This window comes from Coturnix japonica, chromosome 3, assembly GCF_001577835.2.
Source record: "Coturnix japonica isolate 7356 chromosome 3, Coturnix japonica 2.1, whole genome shotgun sequence".
In the NCBI taxonomy this organism is placed as follows: Eukaryota; Metazoa; Chordata; class Aves; order Galliformes; family Phasianidae; genus Coturnix; species Coturnix japonica.
The window spans coordinates 45,241,654-45,261,385 of NC_029518.1; the positions used below are offsets into that span (position 1 = coordinate 45,241,654).

At 37.6% G+C, this 19,732-nt stretch overlaps 1 protein-coding gene across 2 annotated transcripts in view; it reads right to left on the reverse strand.

Annotated features, from left to right (window-relative positions):
• Positions 1-465: 465 nt before the first annotated feature.
• Positions 466-19,732, reverse strand: part of CNKSR3 (CNKSR family member 3) — a 30,495-nt gene continuing 11,228 nt past the window's right edge. The window contains exons 4-12 of one of the 2 annotated variants that reach the window (XM_015858202.2): positions 19,019-19,060; positions 16,971-17,090; positions 15,174-15,233; positions 11,527-11,595; positions 11,159-11,305; positions 9,605-9,729; positions 6,409-6,617; positions 5,871-5,960; positions 466-4,458 (exon numbers count right to left, since the gene is read on the reverse strand). In XM_015858202.2, the coding sequence (XP_015713688.2) occupies positions 4,160-4,458; positions 5,871-5,960; positions 6,409-6,617; positions 9,605-9,729; positions 11,159-11,305; positions 11,527-11,595; positions 15,174-15,233; positions 16,971-17,090; positions 19,019-19,060 (1,161 nt within the window). In that variant the 3' untranslated portion in view covers positions 466-4,159. Of the gene's footprint in view, positions 4,459-5,858; positions 5,961-6,408; positions 6,618-9,604; positions 9,730-11,158; positions 11,306-11,526; positions 11,596-15,173; positions 15,234-16,970; positions 17,091-19,018; positions 19,061-19,732 lie in introns of both variants that reach the window. The other variant, XM_032443299.1, reaches the window with a different exon arrangement.

Here is a 19,732-nt window from a genome sequence, read left to right on the forward strand (position 1 = left end):
CTCTGCAGGCTAAAACTGAAGCCCGCTCAACACTTTTGAAGTGTACATTCCTGAAACACTGTATCACTGTACACATAGCAGAAGTACCAAATATTTTCATTTGTGGTGTTTTTATATATAAATACTTTTATATAAATATGTATATATATATGTGTGTGTGTGTATATATATATATATATATATATTTTTTTTTTTTTTTTCCAATGAATCGTGTCATTCTGCCACCATACCAGAACACTCAGAGCAGAATTCTGTGTGTGTTGTACTGTACTAAATATGTATCTGGATACACATATTGCACTCATTAGCAAAGTGAACCTAGGCATAGCTTTTATTATCACACATACACATGCTTATCTTCATTACCAAGAGACAAGCCAAGTTTCTGCATAACAACAGTTTTTAACCTGTTACATACCTTTTTTTTTTCCTGAGATTGAGCCAGCAATTACTCCTTGCTGTGTCTTTATTTTTTTTTTTTTTTTTTTCCTTCTCCAAAACTACAGAGCACCCTCTATATTCATTGCACAGAGTACAGACTTAAGTGATCACAATCTTACAAGTTGAATTTCTTGGGCCAAGAGTCTTTTGGAATTAAGACTTTTCAGATGTTTCACCTCACTTTTCAATTAATGTGGTTCAAAGTGGTGAGTAGGAAAATTTATTATAAAATACAGAACAGATTTCACCATTTCTAAATGAGATTAAAGTGCAGGAGTTATCTGAAAAAGTTGAGTTTTAAACACTTCTGTATATACCAGATCTTCTAACAGGAGCCATTGCTGCAAAATAAAACAATCCCATTCTGGAATATTACAACATTCATTGCTACAAGTCTTGGTTGTATTTTAAACCATTCTCCCAAACTCACAACAGCATTTCTCCAAAATGATAACAATAGTACTAAAAGATCTGTGTCACATTGCTATTTGCTAAACATCAGTTTCTTAATATTTCGCAGTATGCATAAAGATAGAGAAGATCAAGTGTTTTAATTTTTATTCTTTACTATGGAAAACAGGTCACATAGGAAAACAAACCATTTCAAGTAGAGTATTTATCACAGAAAAGTAAAGCTTGCTCTTAAACACATGCTTTTTACTGTTCCTTGCATTTCACTTGGTCTTCCTACACTGATACTCATTGTTTCCTTTGTAGATACTAGTAAGAATAGAGTCTGCTCCCATAATGCTTCCATAAGTCTTTCAACTGCACTTATTCCTTGCCCCCCACATGCTTTCAAACGTTTGGATGATGGCCATGTTTTATGCCACTCTGCTGGACTGTCTCTTCCCATAAATGAAGTAGCTGTATTAAAACTTTACAAGAGATGGATGAAGGAGAGAATCAGGAGGTATGAAGGGCACACACACAACCAATAGCTACGACTCATACCATAACTCAAAATAGCTTATTATTACTGAGAATATATATTTGAGCTTTTGCAATTGGGTTATCTAAGAGGAAAAATACCTCTCTTCCAAAGCCAAAATAATGCCATCTTCCCAGAGAAAGACTCCTACATATCATACACTACATAAAAGGGTTTGCAGCATACAGCGTGCACTAAGCAGTATTTGCATACGAAAATATCAGGATGACATGGTAACTTAGTAGAGCACAGCATAAATCCACTGGAGCAAGGATGTAGCTTTTGCAATAAAAGCTGGCTTATGGGGGCTCTGCTACATTTATTCTGTGTACATACACTCTAACAGCCCAAGGTCCATCAATAGTGACGCATAACATTCAAGAGGGGAGAAAACAAACATACAAAAAAGCCCACCAGGCATTATTTGCTTTTTTAATTGGAAAACATACATGACTTAAGTGAGAACTACTTCACAGTGCTCAACGATCTTGGATAACTTGCAGTGGAAACAATAATAAAACTTCTAGTAATTTCCAGAAAAGTATCCATTGCCTCTTGTGAACATGGGAAGACAACTCTTGCTGTAGACAGTCAGCTGTTGGATACCCTTGATGACTGACAAAAGGTCACATTCAGTACTTCAACTCAGCATGATCAGAAAACTAGAGCATGAAGAGGAGAATATACAGTTGAGTTTTCCTTTGTTTGTTGACATTTTTAAGCTTGTATTTAGGCAGCAAAATATTTTGAAAAGTGTCACTCCCTAAATGCCTGTGAATTCCTTCATTTCTCAGAGATGAACTGAATTAAAGCTATTCTTAAATTAGATAAAGCTCCTCCCACTGCTCTCAGATCAAACTGCAAGATAACCCAAATGAACAAAGGTATCAAACTTGAGTTTTTCAGTGTTTTGAAAATATGCTGAGGAGGATCCTAGGATACCAAGTACTTCTATGGTTTCTTCCATATCAACATGCACGAAAGTATACACTAAGTTGCATCCTTCCCCAGACATGCATGTTATTTGAACTAGATTAGTATCACTTATTTCACAGTTCAGTGAATTCAGGGCTGGACAACAGAGTGCATAAAACACGGAAGTTTGAGCACTCTTCTCAGAGGCAGGACTAAAACTGGTCTAGGATTCAACAGCACTGCAACTGTGTTTGTCTGTGTCCCTACTACAAATGCCATGTCAGAGGAAGAGTTGCACAAGACTACCATACTACAGTCTTCGAGGATCAAAAAGGTCCAAACCAGCCCTCACTTAAATCACCAGTGAGAAATAATCAAATGTAATTAATTCAGAACTGAATTATCACTGTGCCTCTGCAAGGCTGTAGAACAATTTCAAGAACATGTGGTAGGAGAAAGGTTACATCTGCATAGCCAGAATTATGGTATGTTTTTAATACTCATGTTATCAGGTACAATTCCTGCCCCAGTTCAGAGTGCAAACTACTGTTTAAGTTCCCTCTTTCCCCACCAAATATTAATTACAAATTTGACTTTTCTTTAGTAAGACCAAAGGAAGAAAAACTGTTGGCAATATAACATCTATGAAAATAGTCTTAAAATTAGTGGAGAATATCAAAGACTTTCTTTCATTTGACTAACTCATGCATAGTACCGCAGACAGGAAGGTACAAACTCTGTTTGAGTGAAAAATATATACAACTATATTTAACATTTAAATTAAACACAACTGTTTGCATACAAACAATCTTATGTACATTCAATTTTAAACAATACCTCTTTAACATCCTCTTCTTTTGTTAAACAAGTTTTATTTTTCTCCCAAAAAACCCAACGCTACTTTAAAATTCTGGAGGGGAAAAAATGAGCTATAATTAAAATAGCAAGATATCTTACAATTTTAATTTATCATAGCACATACTTTTCATAAAAGCTAACACATCTTTCAAAAACTGAACCACTGTAAAATTCTCCTGAGTCCAACAGGACTGTCTTTAAAAGATCACTTTGGTTAACAGCAAATCATTCTTAGACAATTAAGGAAAAAAATATATATTCTTTTACCACCTCTATAGATGTATCTTCATGGCATATTGTAACAATCCATACGTCTTTATGGATGAGCACTTCAGCTGTTCTGCACACTTTATTTATGCTGCGTTTTCAATAACGTGTAAGATAAATCAGGTTGGACAGATTTGCAGTTAAACTAGTTCAACTTGAAAACATCTCTAGATAAGAGATCCCTCTTCCTAAGACTTTCCTCAGATCTTGGATATCAGAGAAAGAATAGCAGTGCTACTTCTTCATCCTCACAGGCTTGGTTTCATGCAATAAGATCTTGCAACATATTGCTAAGTTGTACCAAACCTGTCTTTGCCTCCTGGCCTTTCCTGGTCAGGAAAGTAACACAGCTTTCACTGACCCCTACATATTACAACATCTAGCCAGTCACATCAGCCTCTGAGCATTCAGACAAATGAAGTGCCACTGGACTTCACCATAATACAAAGGTTTCCTCTGAATAGTAATGCAGATTTCAAGTCCCACGTGGTCTCTATATCACCAAAATTTTACTCATTTCCCAGGGAACAAATCCCCAACTTTTGGCCATTAAGAAGAACTTAATCTTTCTTTTCTCCTTGCACTACACAACCTTCTGATGCATCAAAAAAAATCACAAAAAGGCAAGAATATTAGATTCTCCAGGAAAAGAACACTGCATTAGTTGCTATGCATCAGTTAAGCCGTAAAGCAGAGAAGTCTGACTGATGAACAAAGGCACTTGAGTAACCATCCTGTAATCAACAGTCAGTGAGTCAACAATTTAAGCCTTGTTATCCAACTGACCAGTAGTGAGGGTTCTGCAGAAGAAGATTTTGTGGATGATGTAACAGAGGACTTCTTAGCACCTTCGTCTTGAAAAGGAATTGTTGCACTGTTGTGGAGGTCTGTATTCATAAAACACCTGCTGCCTCGAATATAATCCGTTCCCCTTACTAACTGCTTCTCAGACATGGGTCTTGAAAGGGGGTGTTGTGTGGAGGGACTTTCTTCAATGATTGGGGGTATCCTTTCATTACTGAAGTACCTGCAGAGGACATCTTCACCTGTGGGAACAAAAAAAAGAAGAAAAGCAATTATTGCTGGTTTCAAAACAACTACTACTCCATTCATATTATTTTACCTTTATAATGGTCCTTAGAGACACTAACACTTCCCAGATTCTTCTTACCTTTAATAACACTCCTGGACACGAACAGCAGTCAATAAATGACATTTAAAGTGTCTTCTTTTTGTTTTGTTTTTGTTTTGTTTTGAAAGCATTTAGCACATTAACTACATTGACTAATATTGAATGAGAGAATTTGGGGTTTAACAGTCACACACTGTAAGAGCCAATGTAGATTATCTTCACATGAACTGAAAGCCAGACCTAGAAATTCTCTTTGTGATATTTCATTCAAGATGCTGTAGGCCAAGGTTGAATCCATATTTATATGCCTGCAACTATCTTAAAAGCTACAAACATTACTTTGAACAATGGAAATTAATCTTGCAGATAGAAGTGTAAGCATTTCCTTGTGATGCTTGCTCTTCCCCCCCCAACCCAAATTCTTTCCTAGATTCCTGAACATCACTGCTGATAGAGATACCTAGGTTCACTCTGAGAGTTAACAACATGCGAGTAATGAAAAAAGGTAGGTAAAAAAAAAAAAGCACTGCAAAATAACAGCCCTGTAATGTGGTGATCATCCTGAGAGACTAGCTACTTAGTGTGTTTCTAATACCCTTCAGCATTCACGCTTCTTGTTAGCGTCTTCACTTTTGTAAAAACAGAATTTCACTTCTATTTTTTCCTGGAAGTACACACTTGTTTTCATAATTGATTTCAAGAATAAACTAAGGTCTTATTTCCCATTATAATAATTTGTTGTATTTCAGATACAAAGGAGTGAGTAGGAGGGAAGAGAAGGGCATGACAGGAAAGAAAAAAAAGCCGTCTAATCTGACATCAGCTTTTGTGTCTCGCCTCCTCAGTGGCATCTTCAGAATGTTGTTTTCTAACAGCAGCAAAAAGTAACTCCTAGAAGGCCCTACACTTCTGAGAAAAATAATTGCTTCTATAACAGTTTCCATACATAACCAAACAAAGAGTGATCAAAAAAGGCAGTTTTTCATAAAATCAGTAAGATCCTCCCTTGCAGAAGAAAGGGAAAGGTGTGTAAAAGAGAAATAGTAAACCTGTGTTGTAAGGAGGTAAGCACATGTATGAAGTAGTCGCTACCAAACTACATTTCACATTCACAAAATGTTAAGATCAAAAAAACAAAGTTTGTGCCCCAGCACCGTACAAGCTCAAATTTCACAACTACCATCTGGCATTCCTGTTGAAACGAACTGTCATTCTGGATCAGTTCAATGGTATGCAAATGCTAATCCTTCAATCCTAATTTAGGCAGTTCACCCCAACAAGATTTTAGAGAGGGATCTAGAAAGAGGTTAGGACCTAAAATCTTGCCTTTTCTTCCTGGTGCTCGTGGCCTCGAGAAGGGCTCCGCAGCTCCTATCCAACTCCCATCAGCAGGCATTGATAAGGGACGAGGTTTTCCTGAAGGCAACAGAGTGAAGGTTATGAGGAGTTACATTAAGTTTGGAGAGCCCATGTTTAAATTTATACTTTTCAGAGTTAAGCAAGGGGAGAAAGATACAGCAAAATAAGCAGATCAAATTGCATAAATAAATATTTCAAGATACTTCAACCAGTGGAATATAAGAAAGCATTCTGCTGAGATTAAACAGCTAGCTACGCTCTTGTCTGTTTACAGTGGCAATGGACATAGTGACCACAAGTTATAACCAATATACATGTGGAAACAGACAGGAATGGCATCAGTGCCCAGTTGAATGACATTCCTTAAAGGAATAACATTTAAGTGAAATTATTCTAGGTGTAGAATTTAAGTCTTATTCACACTTTGTGCTGACTGCCCTGAACTGAACATCCATCAACTGAAGCATTTATCAGAATATCAATAGTGAAAGAGTAATGAACTCACCATATGACTGTGTTTTTTCTCTCATCTTGGCTGGCAGTATATTTGCTTCCATATGATATCCAGGCAGCTGATCAGAATCAGCAATAGTAAACCTTCTCCTTCGACTTTCCTGATCCAGAAAAGAATTGGGAGACTCAGCACCTTTGGATCCAAGTAATGGGTGACTGGGTTTGCTGCCTCCTCCGTATAGAAAATTCCCCTTTTCATCTCTGAAAGGACAGTTTGCTTCAATTAGCAGCTTAAAAGGAATTTTACTCTGCAAGCACAAGTAAGTTTGAAAGACATTTTCTAGCCCACAGTCATGCCCCTGATAATGGGCACTGTGCTGCAAACATGCTGAAGAAAAAAAATAAAATAGGTCAAATGATGAAAGTCTTCATTAAACATATTCACCTAGAAGACAGAAAGTTATCCTCTTCATGCTAATTCACTTTTAACAAGACAGTAATTTAACAGAGAAGTTTAGAGGTTCCTTTAGGCACTAACCCTAGAAAGACTTTTGAGAATGAGATCTTTAGACCCTAAGGGTAACAAAGCTCACAGTTTACTATCTGGTCAGTAAACAGCTCTGGCAGAGGACTGCATCCACAGGTTTATCCTAGCAGTAGTAGTAAGATCCAGCGTCTCCATTGGAGTGACTATGCCTTCCTATTTGGCCTTAAGGGGCCAATAACTGACACTGGACATTCACCTAGTCTTTCATACAGAAGTGGAAACCCCTTGAGAATCTGAGTAATAAATTCATAGCATATATAAATAATTTTGAGCTATTTCTGAAGGACTCCCCTTCCTATCTTTCCTAAGAATCCTCCATTTTCAGAACCAGTCCTGTTTAACATTTTTTAGAAGACACCCTCTAACTTAGGATTTTCCTCCTTTTTTTTCTTTTTTTTTCTTTTTTTTTTGTTTTGTTTTGTTTTGTATCCCCTTTCCTGTATACACTAGTCTTGCTTGAAGCAACAGGCCAAGTTTGGCAAAAAATATTCAGCTGATTCTCTAAGTACGTACACAGCCCATTGTTGACATTTTTTCCAATGTTAGATCTCAGTGAATAGGAGGAAGCTATTTATAGAGATTCACAGACCAGAAATTACACGTAAGTGTTACATCACCTCCACCACGTGTAAGCAGACAGCTCTCCTACAACACCACCATGTGGAGAACGCACCCTAGGGAGGATGAACAGTCACTGCTCTCAGTGCCAGAAGTAAGTAATGCACCAGAAAAGGTCTACACCATGAAAGGAGGAAAAGAGGATGGTGGAGGCACAGGGCAAAAGTGACCACACAAACGTATTGCAATTTCAGAAGAGCAGCAAAACATATAGAGGTGAAGTTAAAGAACCAAACACAGTGAGACTATTGTCCTTTTCCCTATTACTGGCTGCCGTAACTTCCCATACTTTACTTTACTTAAAGGTTGAAGTCCAATGACAGTCCACATGAGCCACTACCTTTCCCTGCATCAACCAGGACAAGTTTCTCAGCTCACATTGCTATATCCTTCCCTGCCAACAGGATTCAGATCCAAGGGTGTTTGTAGCTAGATGTAATTGTGCGACTCCTTAGGAAAAAATATAAGTAAACAAACTGATCATATGCACCTAATTCACCATCATGTTTAAAATGTAATGATACAACTCTGTGATTGTGTGATTTAAGAGACAAAAACAATCCAAGCTGAATCTATACTCTTGTTTTTTCCACTAAGATTTTAATTATTTTTTTTTTTTTTAATTAAGAATTGAGCATGCATAAACATGAAACATGGGGAAAAAGCAAGTCGGGGTCAGTCCAACTTCAGACCCTTAGTTTGCAGGCAACCTTCCTCTGCCCAGTACTGCCCTGAAGTCTACAGTAGTACAAACCCTGTCAGGCCTTACATGACAGGAGACAAGCACTCCTCCCATACAAGTCTTGTAGCAAAAGGTCAGCCAAGTTTCTGTGCAGAATCTATGTGTACATAGTGTCAGGGCAGGTCAGGAAGCATTCTCTGCCTGGAAACCCTTTTGTCCACTGCTTTCTCAGGTCAGCTGGCAGGGCTCTGGCATTAAGTCAATGAGGACTTAAGAATAAACAACTGTTAGCCATACCATAACCTTCCCCCTTTGTACACACAGATCTGCATTTTTATAGTTTACACCATGGGGGAAAAAATGAGGTGGAGTGAACTGACTATGCCTTCTCTTCAGTGGGAACATTCCTGTGTTACATAATTTGCAAGTTTAACAGTTTAGAACAAGTTCTTTTCAATCCTAATTATCTTAATAGTTACTAAACTTGCTAAACACAGCAGTGGAAAAAATGACAGAAAAATGATTTTGCACACACAGTTGGATTTAAACAAAAGTAAAAACATAACTCCACAACAAAACAAGGGACAACATCCATTTATGTTCTGGAAATAACTGATCTACAGAAGACACAACAGACTTCCAACAATAAAAAGCTACTATTACATTACTGGTAGTTTACACACTTAAGCATAAGCTTAAATAATCTTAGGTATTTAAGCAACTAAATGATCTGCATAGTACGTGATCTGCATTTTCATCAAACCAATTTTTACAGAGCTCTAACTGCAAACTAGGCTGGATGTGGCTCTGGGCAGCCTGGTCTAGTGGTTGGCAACTCTGCCCTTAGCAGGGAGGTTGAAACTAGATGATACCCTATGAAGAAAAGACTAAGTGAACTGGGTCTGTTTGGCCTTGAGAAAAGGAGACTGAGAGGGTACCTTGACCCAGGATATCTAAGGTGTGGGGAACAAAGTGGTGAGGCCAGACTCTTTTCAGCAGTGTGTGGAGACAGGACAAGGGGAAATGGCCAGAAACGGGAGTAGAGGAAGTTCCACATAGATATGCGCAAGAACTTCTTTACAGTGAGGGTGACGGAGCATTGGAACAGGCTGCCCAGGGGTGTTGTGGAGTCTCCTTCTCTGGAGATATTCAAGACCCGCCTGGATGCCTATTTGTGTGACCTGGTGTCGGAACCTGCTTTGGCAGGAGGGTAGGACTCGGTCTCTGGAGGTCCCTTCCAGCCCCTACTATTTTGCAGTTCTGTGATTTTGAGATCATTACGGTCCTTTTCAATCCAGTCCATTCTATGATGCTATTATATGATTTGGTGAAACCAATTCAGAAATAAATATAATAAAGGAGGTTTTGTTCAGTTCATCCAGTGCATGTTTATTTACATACCGAGGAGAATATGGAACAGCTGGTGGAGGTGGTATATACAGATCCAAAATGGCTGGCTTCTCCTTTTTCACTGAGGTGTCCATGGTGCTTTCTGGAGACTGGGTTGAAGTTGGTGGAGGACTGGTCTGAAATGTTAGATAACTATCAGACAACTGGGCATTTATTATCTACAAAATATATAATTAAACTATCAATAGTATCACTTCATACTTGTATAATAAATGTGTTTTTGTTTGTTTTTTTGAAGTACAATTTAGCATTTTCTTTTGCTCCTCATTTTGGTTTGTACTGCAGTTCTACATAAATCCTAGCACAAGTAAAATGCATTGCTTAGAGAGTATTTTGCTCCCTTCAGTTCTATTTCTCATGTAAATTCCACAGACAGAAAATGAAATAGACAAGACCTTTTATTTTTGGATCCATTAAAATAATGTAATTTGTTAAACATGCACATGATCTGTAGAACTTACAAAGTCCGTACATACTACTTTTATTCCATACAATCTAATGCCTGCCTCCTGGACACTGGCAGGAATACAGTAAAGTTCAGCCACAATTTCATCAATTGATAAAGGAAAGGAAAAATATATTTGTTTCTGCACATATAAGCAAGTTTAGCATTTGATCTTTGTGACTCACTCCAATGTCCCCAGAATCTTGTCAGGACCTTGTCTATCTTTAGGAGAGCAAAGGTGCTCTCTTTCACATTCCTACACTTTTTTTTTTCCCCAGCTCTGATTACATGACAGACATCATGACACATAAACAGAATACATACATTAGAGAAAGGACAGTGGAGGGGACTGAAAGAAGAGTCTGCATACACTGGGACTTAAGGTATCCAATGATACACACAGGTTGGTAAGCTCTCCTTAAACTGTGGGGAGACGTGTCAGAACAGAAGTAGGAATGGAAATTCTCTCTGGTTTTCTTTATTTCAAGTGATCAGTTCAGATTCAACTTGCATATTTTCTTCCAAAAGAATTAAAGTCCTACGCTTTCTTAACCATTTTGGGGAATGGATAGTTTAAGAAATGGTTATTAAAGAGTTACGAACACTTTTGCGGTCTGCTTATTACTGAACCAGAAAATTGTCCAACAACCAACTGGTATTTAAAGAAGTAGTTTAAACATCTTCTTAAAAGAAAAACCTCACTCTTTCCCCCGTCTTCACCAGACTGAGAATGAATAATCTGGATAGTCAACGCTATTTCAACAACAACAAAAAAAATAACTACACTAAATAGTAGAAGTATTTAAGATTCCGTACTAAGGAATTCCATACATATCAGAAGTTTCACCTGAGATAAGAACAGTGGCATGCTGATTAAAAAGCTCAACACACCCAGTCCCTTTGGGTATCAAAAAGGACATTAACTGGCTAAGAAAGTTTTCCCTTTTATCTAGAAATCAGAAGAGGACAACCAGTGCACATAAACTGCCTTAACCCAAGTTCAAACATAAGTAACTGGAAGCATTTCCAGTATTTCTCTTTTTTAAGATTTAAAAATTAATTCACAGCCAGGTATCACAGGTCTATCAGAAGCCTATTACCTGCACCAAGGGAGGCTTCCAGCGCAGGTTCTTCAGTGGAGCGGGGGTGAAGTGGAAAGAGCCAGTTGGACGTTTCTTGAGAAGCAGCCTAACTCCTGCAGGATTCTCTCGCAACTTTGCCACCAGATTTTTTAGTTGCCACCCAACCTTTAAAAGAATAACGGCATCTTCAATTTGATATTACCTTTCAGAAAGTGAATAAATAAACAATCCCCCTGTTAAGTCAAACTCTGATTTTCAGTAAGCCTAAAAAAAGATACAAAAAAAAGCCAAAATGAAGAAAAAAAGTTGCAAATCACTTTTTCTTATAGGACAGTTTTAGGAGAAAAACTGTAAGAAAAAGCATGCAAGGACTTTCTGTTACTTACCACAGTTTGTTGGTTAACCTGGATCACCTCATCACCAGCATGAATCTTCTGAGATCTATCAGCGGGAGACTATATAGGAGAAAACGGGAGTTATGTGCTTCAGCAGGCTCCCTTGTCTCTCATAACAATTCTCACAAGACTAAGTTACTAAGTTAAAGGTTGTATATGCAATGCAGAATATCACTGAAAATTTCCACACAGATACATTACATCCATTGATGACTTAAGAATTCTAAATTCATCTTAGGACCTTTTTAATTTTATTATTATTTTTTTTAATACTAAGGGAAAAAACATTGTCTACATTAGTAACACAACAAACTGTACTTCATTCATAGAACTGCCTTCATTTCCCTTTGGAGTTCCAGACAGTATTATCTGAGCTGCAGAAGATAGTCAAAAGACTGTGTACTATTAAAGAGGTGGAAGTGGAGATAGACAGTGGGAGTCAATGTGCAACCTGCACTGAATCCACAGCCCAGGGTCAAAAGCCCCAGACTCTCCCACTAGCACATCCAGCTAGAGGAGAAGCCAACAGAGATGATTCCCACTTCGAGGCTGATGATGCTAATGGATACCATAAGACTGGAATTAGATCACAGGCCAGGAAGACAGCACCTGAAGTGGTGAATAAGGGAACAATTGGTAAATCAGCCTCAATGGGAGCCAAACTCAAACACCAGTGCACTATTGCACGGAGACCAAGCAAGAAGTTTTACAGACATGGATGTACATAATGTCATCATTGACATCACTTAGACACGTGGGATGGCTCCCATGACTGGAATGTAGCAATAGACAGATATAAGCTCATTAAGAAAGACAAGCAAAGGAAAGTAGTGTAGTCCTCTACATGAGTGACCAGTTGGAGTACATGGTGCTCCAACTGGGGATGGATGAGAACCTGACAGAGAGTATATGGATTAGGATTAAAGGGAAGGCATGAGGAGAAGACATCACAGGGGAGCCTGCTACAAGACCACCCAATCAGAAAGATCACATGGATGATGCAGAAATGAGCAGCTTCAAGGTCACAAAATATGGTTCTTATGAGGGACTTCAAACACTCCAGTAGTCTGATAAAGGACAACACAACAGGGCACCAGCAATCAAAGAGGTTCCCTGAATGCACTGATGATGGGTTTTGAGCAATATGGTCTAGTGGGAGATATCTCTGTCTATAACAGGGGGATTGAGTCTAAATAATCTTAAAGGTCCCTTCGGACTCAAACCTTTTTATGATTGTGAGAGAATTACAAGAGATTACTTCTGTTCTAAAATAGGATTCATCTTAAATGCAGTATTGAAATTTATATTGATTTCAAAACATAACAATTCATTAATATTTTGAATGTAGAAGCCAGAGGACTAGGAGCTTTCCAACTCACAAAAGAGGACTGTTCTGCTTTTCTTTGCCATTTTCTTATTTAAGAGCTGTTAACTTCAATGTTAATTTATCTGCCTGCATTATCAAAATCAACAGATAAAATATATGTCTATACACAACCAAGTGCATTTAAACAGATATTTGAAAAACACCTTAAAAGACATTTTTCTTGAAACAAAAAGCAAGTCCTAGATACTGATTAGCAATGAACAGATAAATGTGTCAATATTTACTCAGATTTATCTAGGGCTGGTGCCATGCACCACCTTTTGCTGCAGTTGCTAAAACCAATCTCTTTCCGTGACATAGAAATTATGAACAGCCTTGGCAACACTGAAATACACAAGCATGCCAGCTTGACACTCTCTATGGCTTCTGCAGCCTACTCCCATTTCCCCTACCCAAGAAATAACCAACTGGTGGCACACCCGTTCCCCCCCATGATGAATGAGTGAAGCAGCTGGGTAACAGACTCACTTATTGTTACCACAACTTCAGAGCTGAAGTCATTTTTATTATTATTATTGTTATTATTTTAATTAAAAGGAACGGTAGCAACAAACCACGTAATGGGAGATGATGTGATAGAATTTACCAGAGCCCACAGTTATCATGATTAACACCATTTTTTTTTATTGTCTTCTTGCTTCCTCTGAAGGGAAATGCTTCTGTGGAAGGCCATGTATAAGATGATTCAACCAAGACCATGAAAAATTCTGAGCCACAGTTAAGTTGTGGAAAAAACAAAACTCATTTCAAGCTGTCCTTTGGATGACTGACATCCTGGCTGTGGGAGACTCACACAAGCACCACACAGCAGTCAGTACTGCCATTGCACTGCAAGACTGGAGGATGAAAACAAAGTTTAGAACTAGGCCAACATGGGGCAGAAAGTCACAAGTAGGGTGGCACAACTCAGGAATCCTCATCTGACTGGTAGCAAATGCATGGACTTTCCCAGTTGTTTCCATGTGAAACAGTACTGTCATTTTTGGTGTACAATGCTTCAGCATCCCAACAAATCAGTTTTGGGGGATAGCTGCTAAAATATCATCACAAACATAACAAAAAAAAATCAGCTAAGACCCAGCTTTACCTAGATGACACCATGCCACCAGAAAGGCAACAGTTGGGTACAGTTCCCTCAATTACTTCTCAAGTTTTTTGCAACAAAGGAAAGAGCTTCCCCAAAGGAAGAATGACTGCTCATAAAGCTAAAGTTTAGGTCAACACTCAAAGCTATAGAAATAGCTACAGAAATAATATAGCCCCATTTGCAGCCTCTAGAAAATTAACCACGCATGCACAGGGAGCCTGGTATCAGTCATCACATTCTTTCACACTTATCAAATGTTAAAATTGCTGTCAAAGTAGACTTTGTATTCAGAGTATTCAAAGTATTTCAGATCCTTTACACAGTCAGGCCAAGCCAATAGTATTACAAGCTGGCAGCTATAAAAGTTTTCAGTTTTCACTCTGAACTGCAAGTACATGTTTCCATCCACTCCTTCCAGACCCCTAGACTTGGCAAGGTACAGCCAGAACAACTGGTTCTCTCCTAGTTGAAAAAAAAAAAAAAAAAGAAGAAAAAAAGAAAAAAGAAAAAAAGAGAAAAAAAAAGGCCAAGCTCCTCAGCTACCCTTTCTTTCAGTACCTGCTCTTTGGGAGGCAGTGATGAGAACACTGCAGCAGACTTCCTTAAGAGCTTTTACTAAAGTTTCAGCTACAGTGCAAGTATAAAACAAGCAGCCATCTGCAGCAAAAACAACCACTGTTGTCTATCATGCTTGATCATTTCCTTCCAGCAGATCACTCTTAAATATTTCATTTCCTACTTTGCAAAGTAATTTAGACATTGGACAGTTCGTTAATTCCATTATTCATTACTGAATTTAAGACAGTATCACCTAAGCATTCTCACTAAGACAGATCTTTTGCCAGCAGAGAGCAAATGCATACCTCCATGTCTTTGTTAGGACACCAAAAGCTCTCAGAACAGTAGCTTATTTAAGTAATTGTATTGATGCCAAGCGTTTGAAGTACCTCACCTACTTGCAGGAACTGGTGTAATTAGGCTAACAGTGAAACACGCAGATAAAAATATTTACAAGTTCTTGATAAACAAATGATGCACCACACAGCATGTAAAGCAGTTATATCATGGAAGTAACAGGAAAAGCAGGAAAACACAGTGGAAAAAAAAATAAAAATCAAAGCTACATTCAGATAGCCTGAGTTAATCTACATTTACTTCACTTACATTTTCTGTAGTGCCAGTAATTACATGTAATCCGTCATAAGTTGACTTGATGTACATACCCTAAATGAAAGCAGAAAATGAAAAACAAATTTAAAGATAAAACAACCTTGTGTAACATACCTGATTAATTAACTGTTGGCAACAGACTCAAAAAATTAACAAGACTTCACACATTCTCCCAAGAAAACCATGCAATCCATTATCACTAGTATCACAGCATTTGCAGTTTCGTCACAGATCACTTTTGCTGTAATTGTAATATTAGTAATTGCTTAGAAAAACTAGCACAAGTAATCCAATTTACAAATAGTGGTTGGTTGGTAACACCAAACTACCAATTTTGCTGTCTTCTCAGTCTTCAATCTTGAACTAAATTTCTTCCTTACTGTCCTGTCTGCATTAGAGAATTGAAAGCTCTACTAAACGGTCACTAGCACTCCTTACAAAGCACATCTACACAGGTGGGGTACAAATATATGTCCTCTTCTACAACTTCTCTCAGCAAGTGAAAATACAAACTGTCTTGTAATCACAATGCTAATAAAATAAAAGCAATAAAAGCCCTGGCACTAGTATTCATGGTTATATTTGTTAACAAATTGTAAAGGTAAGAACAGACACACATGAAATTGGTGTTGACCATATGAAATAAAAGTCATCAACAGTCTATTAACTAATAAATACATAGATGTCCCCACATGAAGTGGCCATTATATTGGTTTCACCACTTAATCACTTTTCACCACAACTTAATCACCACTTTTCACCACAGACAAAACTACATCTCTCTAATATTCCTACTAGTGGCTGTTGTTAGAAGTACTCATATTTAGCAACAAAACTGTAATGCTGTTCAGGAATCATGTGAAGCTTATCTGTCCGAAGTTTGTTTATTAGCATAAGAAAACACTAAACTTATTTTCCTGTCCTCTCGCAAGTTCTGTGTGCCTATCTCCTCACTTCTTGCTTTAGTTTAAGCTTCACTGTAGCTTGAGCAATTAAAAAAAAACAAACAAACAGCTCCTCCAAGTCTCACAAAATCATGGCTGATTCAGTCAAATCCAGTGGTGTACGTTAAACTAAGTATCACCATTACAGTGTAAGGCTATCTATATTAGTGCTCATCTCTTCTGCCTTTTCAGGAAGAGCAGGAGAACACACATGCACTTGGGCATCTAAATTTGCTCCCAAACATTCTAAACTGAGTATTTCCCAGTCAGAAAAACCAATAAAATTTCAAATTCATTTTCTCACAACCAGCACTTAGCCGAGTGGAATTTACCAACTGAACTACCCACAGTAATGTCACATAGTCACTGAACTGTTAAAAGGATTTCCCTTGTTCTCCTTAACAGCAAATCTCAGAAATTCTCACATTCTTTAGTCTTGCTAAAAATGCACATAGGATACATATTTCAGAAACACAAACACCATTTTTCATCATATTTTCCCTACCTAATGTTCCCACCCCCCTTTTGCTTTCATCTCCAAACAAAAACATCTGGTTAATATGATTTCCAGAAGTAAAATGATCAACTTCCTGAGCATCTGTAAATTCCCCCACATTCTTATTAAGACATTAATTCAGCACTTCACCATCCAAAATTTGGGAGCTATTAACTTGCATATACATCTCCATCCGCCACCCCAACACAACTTGACAATCTCCGAAGTTCCTTTTCCTGCTTCTATTTCCTATAGGAAACTAGCAGTTCTGAAGTATATCACTCTACACAACTATGTGGTGCCTCGCAAGAATAACTATGAAACACTAGGGATGTCAGGGTTGGTTCTTACCAGGCCTTCTCCAGGTCTAATGTTGGTTAAGTGAACTTCCTCCAGACATGCACACTGGCTCATCAATGGATCTGTAGTCGATCGGATAGCTTTATCACAAATTCCATTTAAAGTCTTGGACTGTAATGTGAACATACAAGAAACAGTTATTACACTTCTCTCCTGGCTGCTGCTTCTACAGTTTTCAAAAAAAAAGAAAGTAAATTATTCCTAAACATTGGTCTAATAACAAAGCATTGTCAAGAATCACTAAAACTAAAGATTCATTTGTACATATCTAACCTGCAGCATGTTTACCTCCCTGTGGTAACCTAGTGTAGATGATTTACTTTCGTTAGTGTCACCTCATCACCACTAACAGATGCCAGTACACCTCCTCTGTTTAAAAAGAAAATAAACATGTAAAACACAGAAAAAAAAAAAAAAAAGTTATGTTCATTTTTATCGGAGAGTAATCCATTAAAATAATGAAACATTTTGATGATTCCTGTGGGAACAACTGACCATTTTTTACATCGTTCTTTATTTCTGTTATGAGAATAAATTTGTCAGTGCATCATTAAAAAGAAAGTGCTGGCCACTAACTTATCTGTGGAAAGCTTTACAGTATGCGGTAGGACATCTAGCATTTCAGTGTTTCAGCATTACTTCTTCCACCATGCCTCTGAGCTGACCTCTTCTGGAATGCTTAAGAAGACAAGGTTCGTATTTCCTTTTGACCAAAACATAACTGTTTTGAAGCCAGCTTTATAGCTAAAGGCATATTCTGACCTTCCGTGTGTGTCAGTAAAGTCAAAGGTGAAACAGCTTTGTCTTTTATAACTGTTAAGTAACAGAATGGCTAATAAATCATGTGAACTATCACAGAAAATCTGAGTGCTCCTTATACCTGCAAGTTACTCTAATGCCCCACAGTGTGTTTTAGGTCTTGAAGCTAGCTAAAACAATGCTGCAATTAAAAGCATGCTACAAAAGCTTAACAGAGAGGGAAGATTAGGACACAACTCCATACTTATTTATATACCATTTCGGAAAACCAAGGTGAATCACCTTGCACAAAGGTTTGAATTTTTCAGGCAAAGCAGACGTAAGTAATTTAGGGAGAAGGAGGCAGTCTTCCAGATCTTTTGAATTATAATGGTCCTTAGAAACAATAAATGCTTCTTCTTTTGTTTTACAACAGATTTATAGAGCAGCAATAAAATAAATCAAAACAATGCTTAAGTGTGAATACGAGGAACTGCTCAAACAAGGGAATTCCAAGCAACAATAGCCACTCCATACTGGGTGTGCATCAACGGAAAAAGAGAGAAGAAAAAAAACTCCCTTTTACGTGGTCTCATTATTTACAGAAAAAATTATTTTTAGTTCTTTTGCTACTAAACTCCTAAGCATCTATGAACAAGAGGAAGGCCTTATCAAAGAGCACAGCCTGGTTCATGTCAAAAGCAGGAAGCGATGATTAACCGTTACAAAATATAAAAAGCATTCCATTGCGCTTCTCATTCGGTCATAAGGCTGCTTCAATTCATTTTGAAAACTCTGCTCTTTCAAGCACAAGTACATTTAGACACAACATCTCAGTTCTGCATCAGGCAGGTTTGGTTTTTTTTGTTTTTGTTTTTTCTTTTTTGTATTTTTTTCTTAAAGACAGAGAAGCTTAATAAGGCACAGTATCTATTTACTAAGGCATAAAATCTCATGATGATTACAGGTGTTAATTACACTGGTTTATCTAGCCAGTGTATAGAATCTGATGATTCCAGAGTACTACCCCTTCCTTTAAAATATGAGGTCTAAATTCTCTTGAAGAATGTTTGTGCAATGAACTTCAAGAAAGACTCAACTTTGCACCATTATGTGTGCTAGTCTAGTCAAAAAATCACATTGATTTTCTGTACAGTAAAGAGCATTACTAAAATGCTCCATAACATTTTACTTGCATGATATGCTGGGTTTGGATGTTGTTGTCAGTACAATTGGAGCAGGAACCACTAAAATAAATGTGAAAGCAAGCAGCTGAGTTTTCAGTAGAAATTAGTACTTACTACAGTCTGAACTTTATCTTCCATGTCAGCCACAGTGCAGTCCTAAAAACAAACAAATAAATAAATAATATACTATGTTAACCAATAAGTGCATAAACACATCATCTCTCAAGATTCTGCAAACCTGACACCTTAACCTTGAACTGAAGTAGAATCATTCATGCTGCAGGGATTAATCAGTACAGCTCAAATGTACTATTAAACAACTATTTTCTGACCATGGTAAAAAGCAATAATAAACCCTTAAAACCAAGAACACAGGATTTAATTACAGCAACAGACTTTACCAGAAAAACAGAACACTGCACAATAAAGCTGGACTTCCAGAAAACATACCCAGAAGGCATACAAACTTGCAATGAGCTGCTGAATGCTGATTCAGCCATTTCCCTGCTCTAGATAATAAATAGTTATAAAGGAGATTTTAAAAGGCAAGAAAAACTATTTTTAAAAATACACTCATTCATCAGGTCTGCAAACCAAGCATTATTTACAAAACCTAGGTACAAAAGTCTTTTGACTGAAACTAATGTATGTAACAGACTACATAAGTCTTCCTTCTTTCCACAGGATGGAATCATAGAATGGCCCAGCTTGAAAAGGACCACAACGATCATCAAGTTGCAACCCCCATGCTATGTTCAGGGATACCAACTACCAGATCAGGCTACCCAGAGCCACATACAGCCTGGACTTGAATGCCTCCAGGGATGG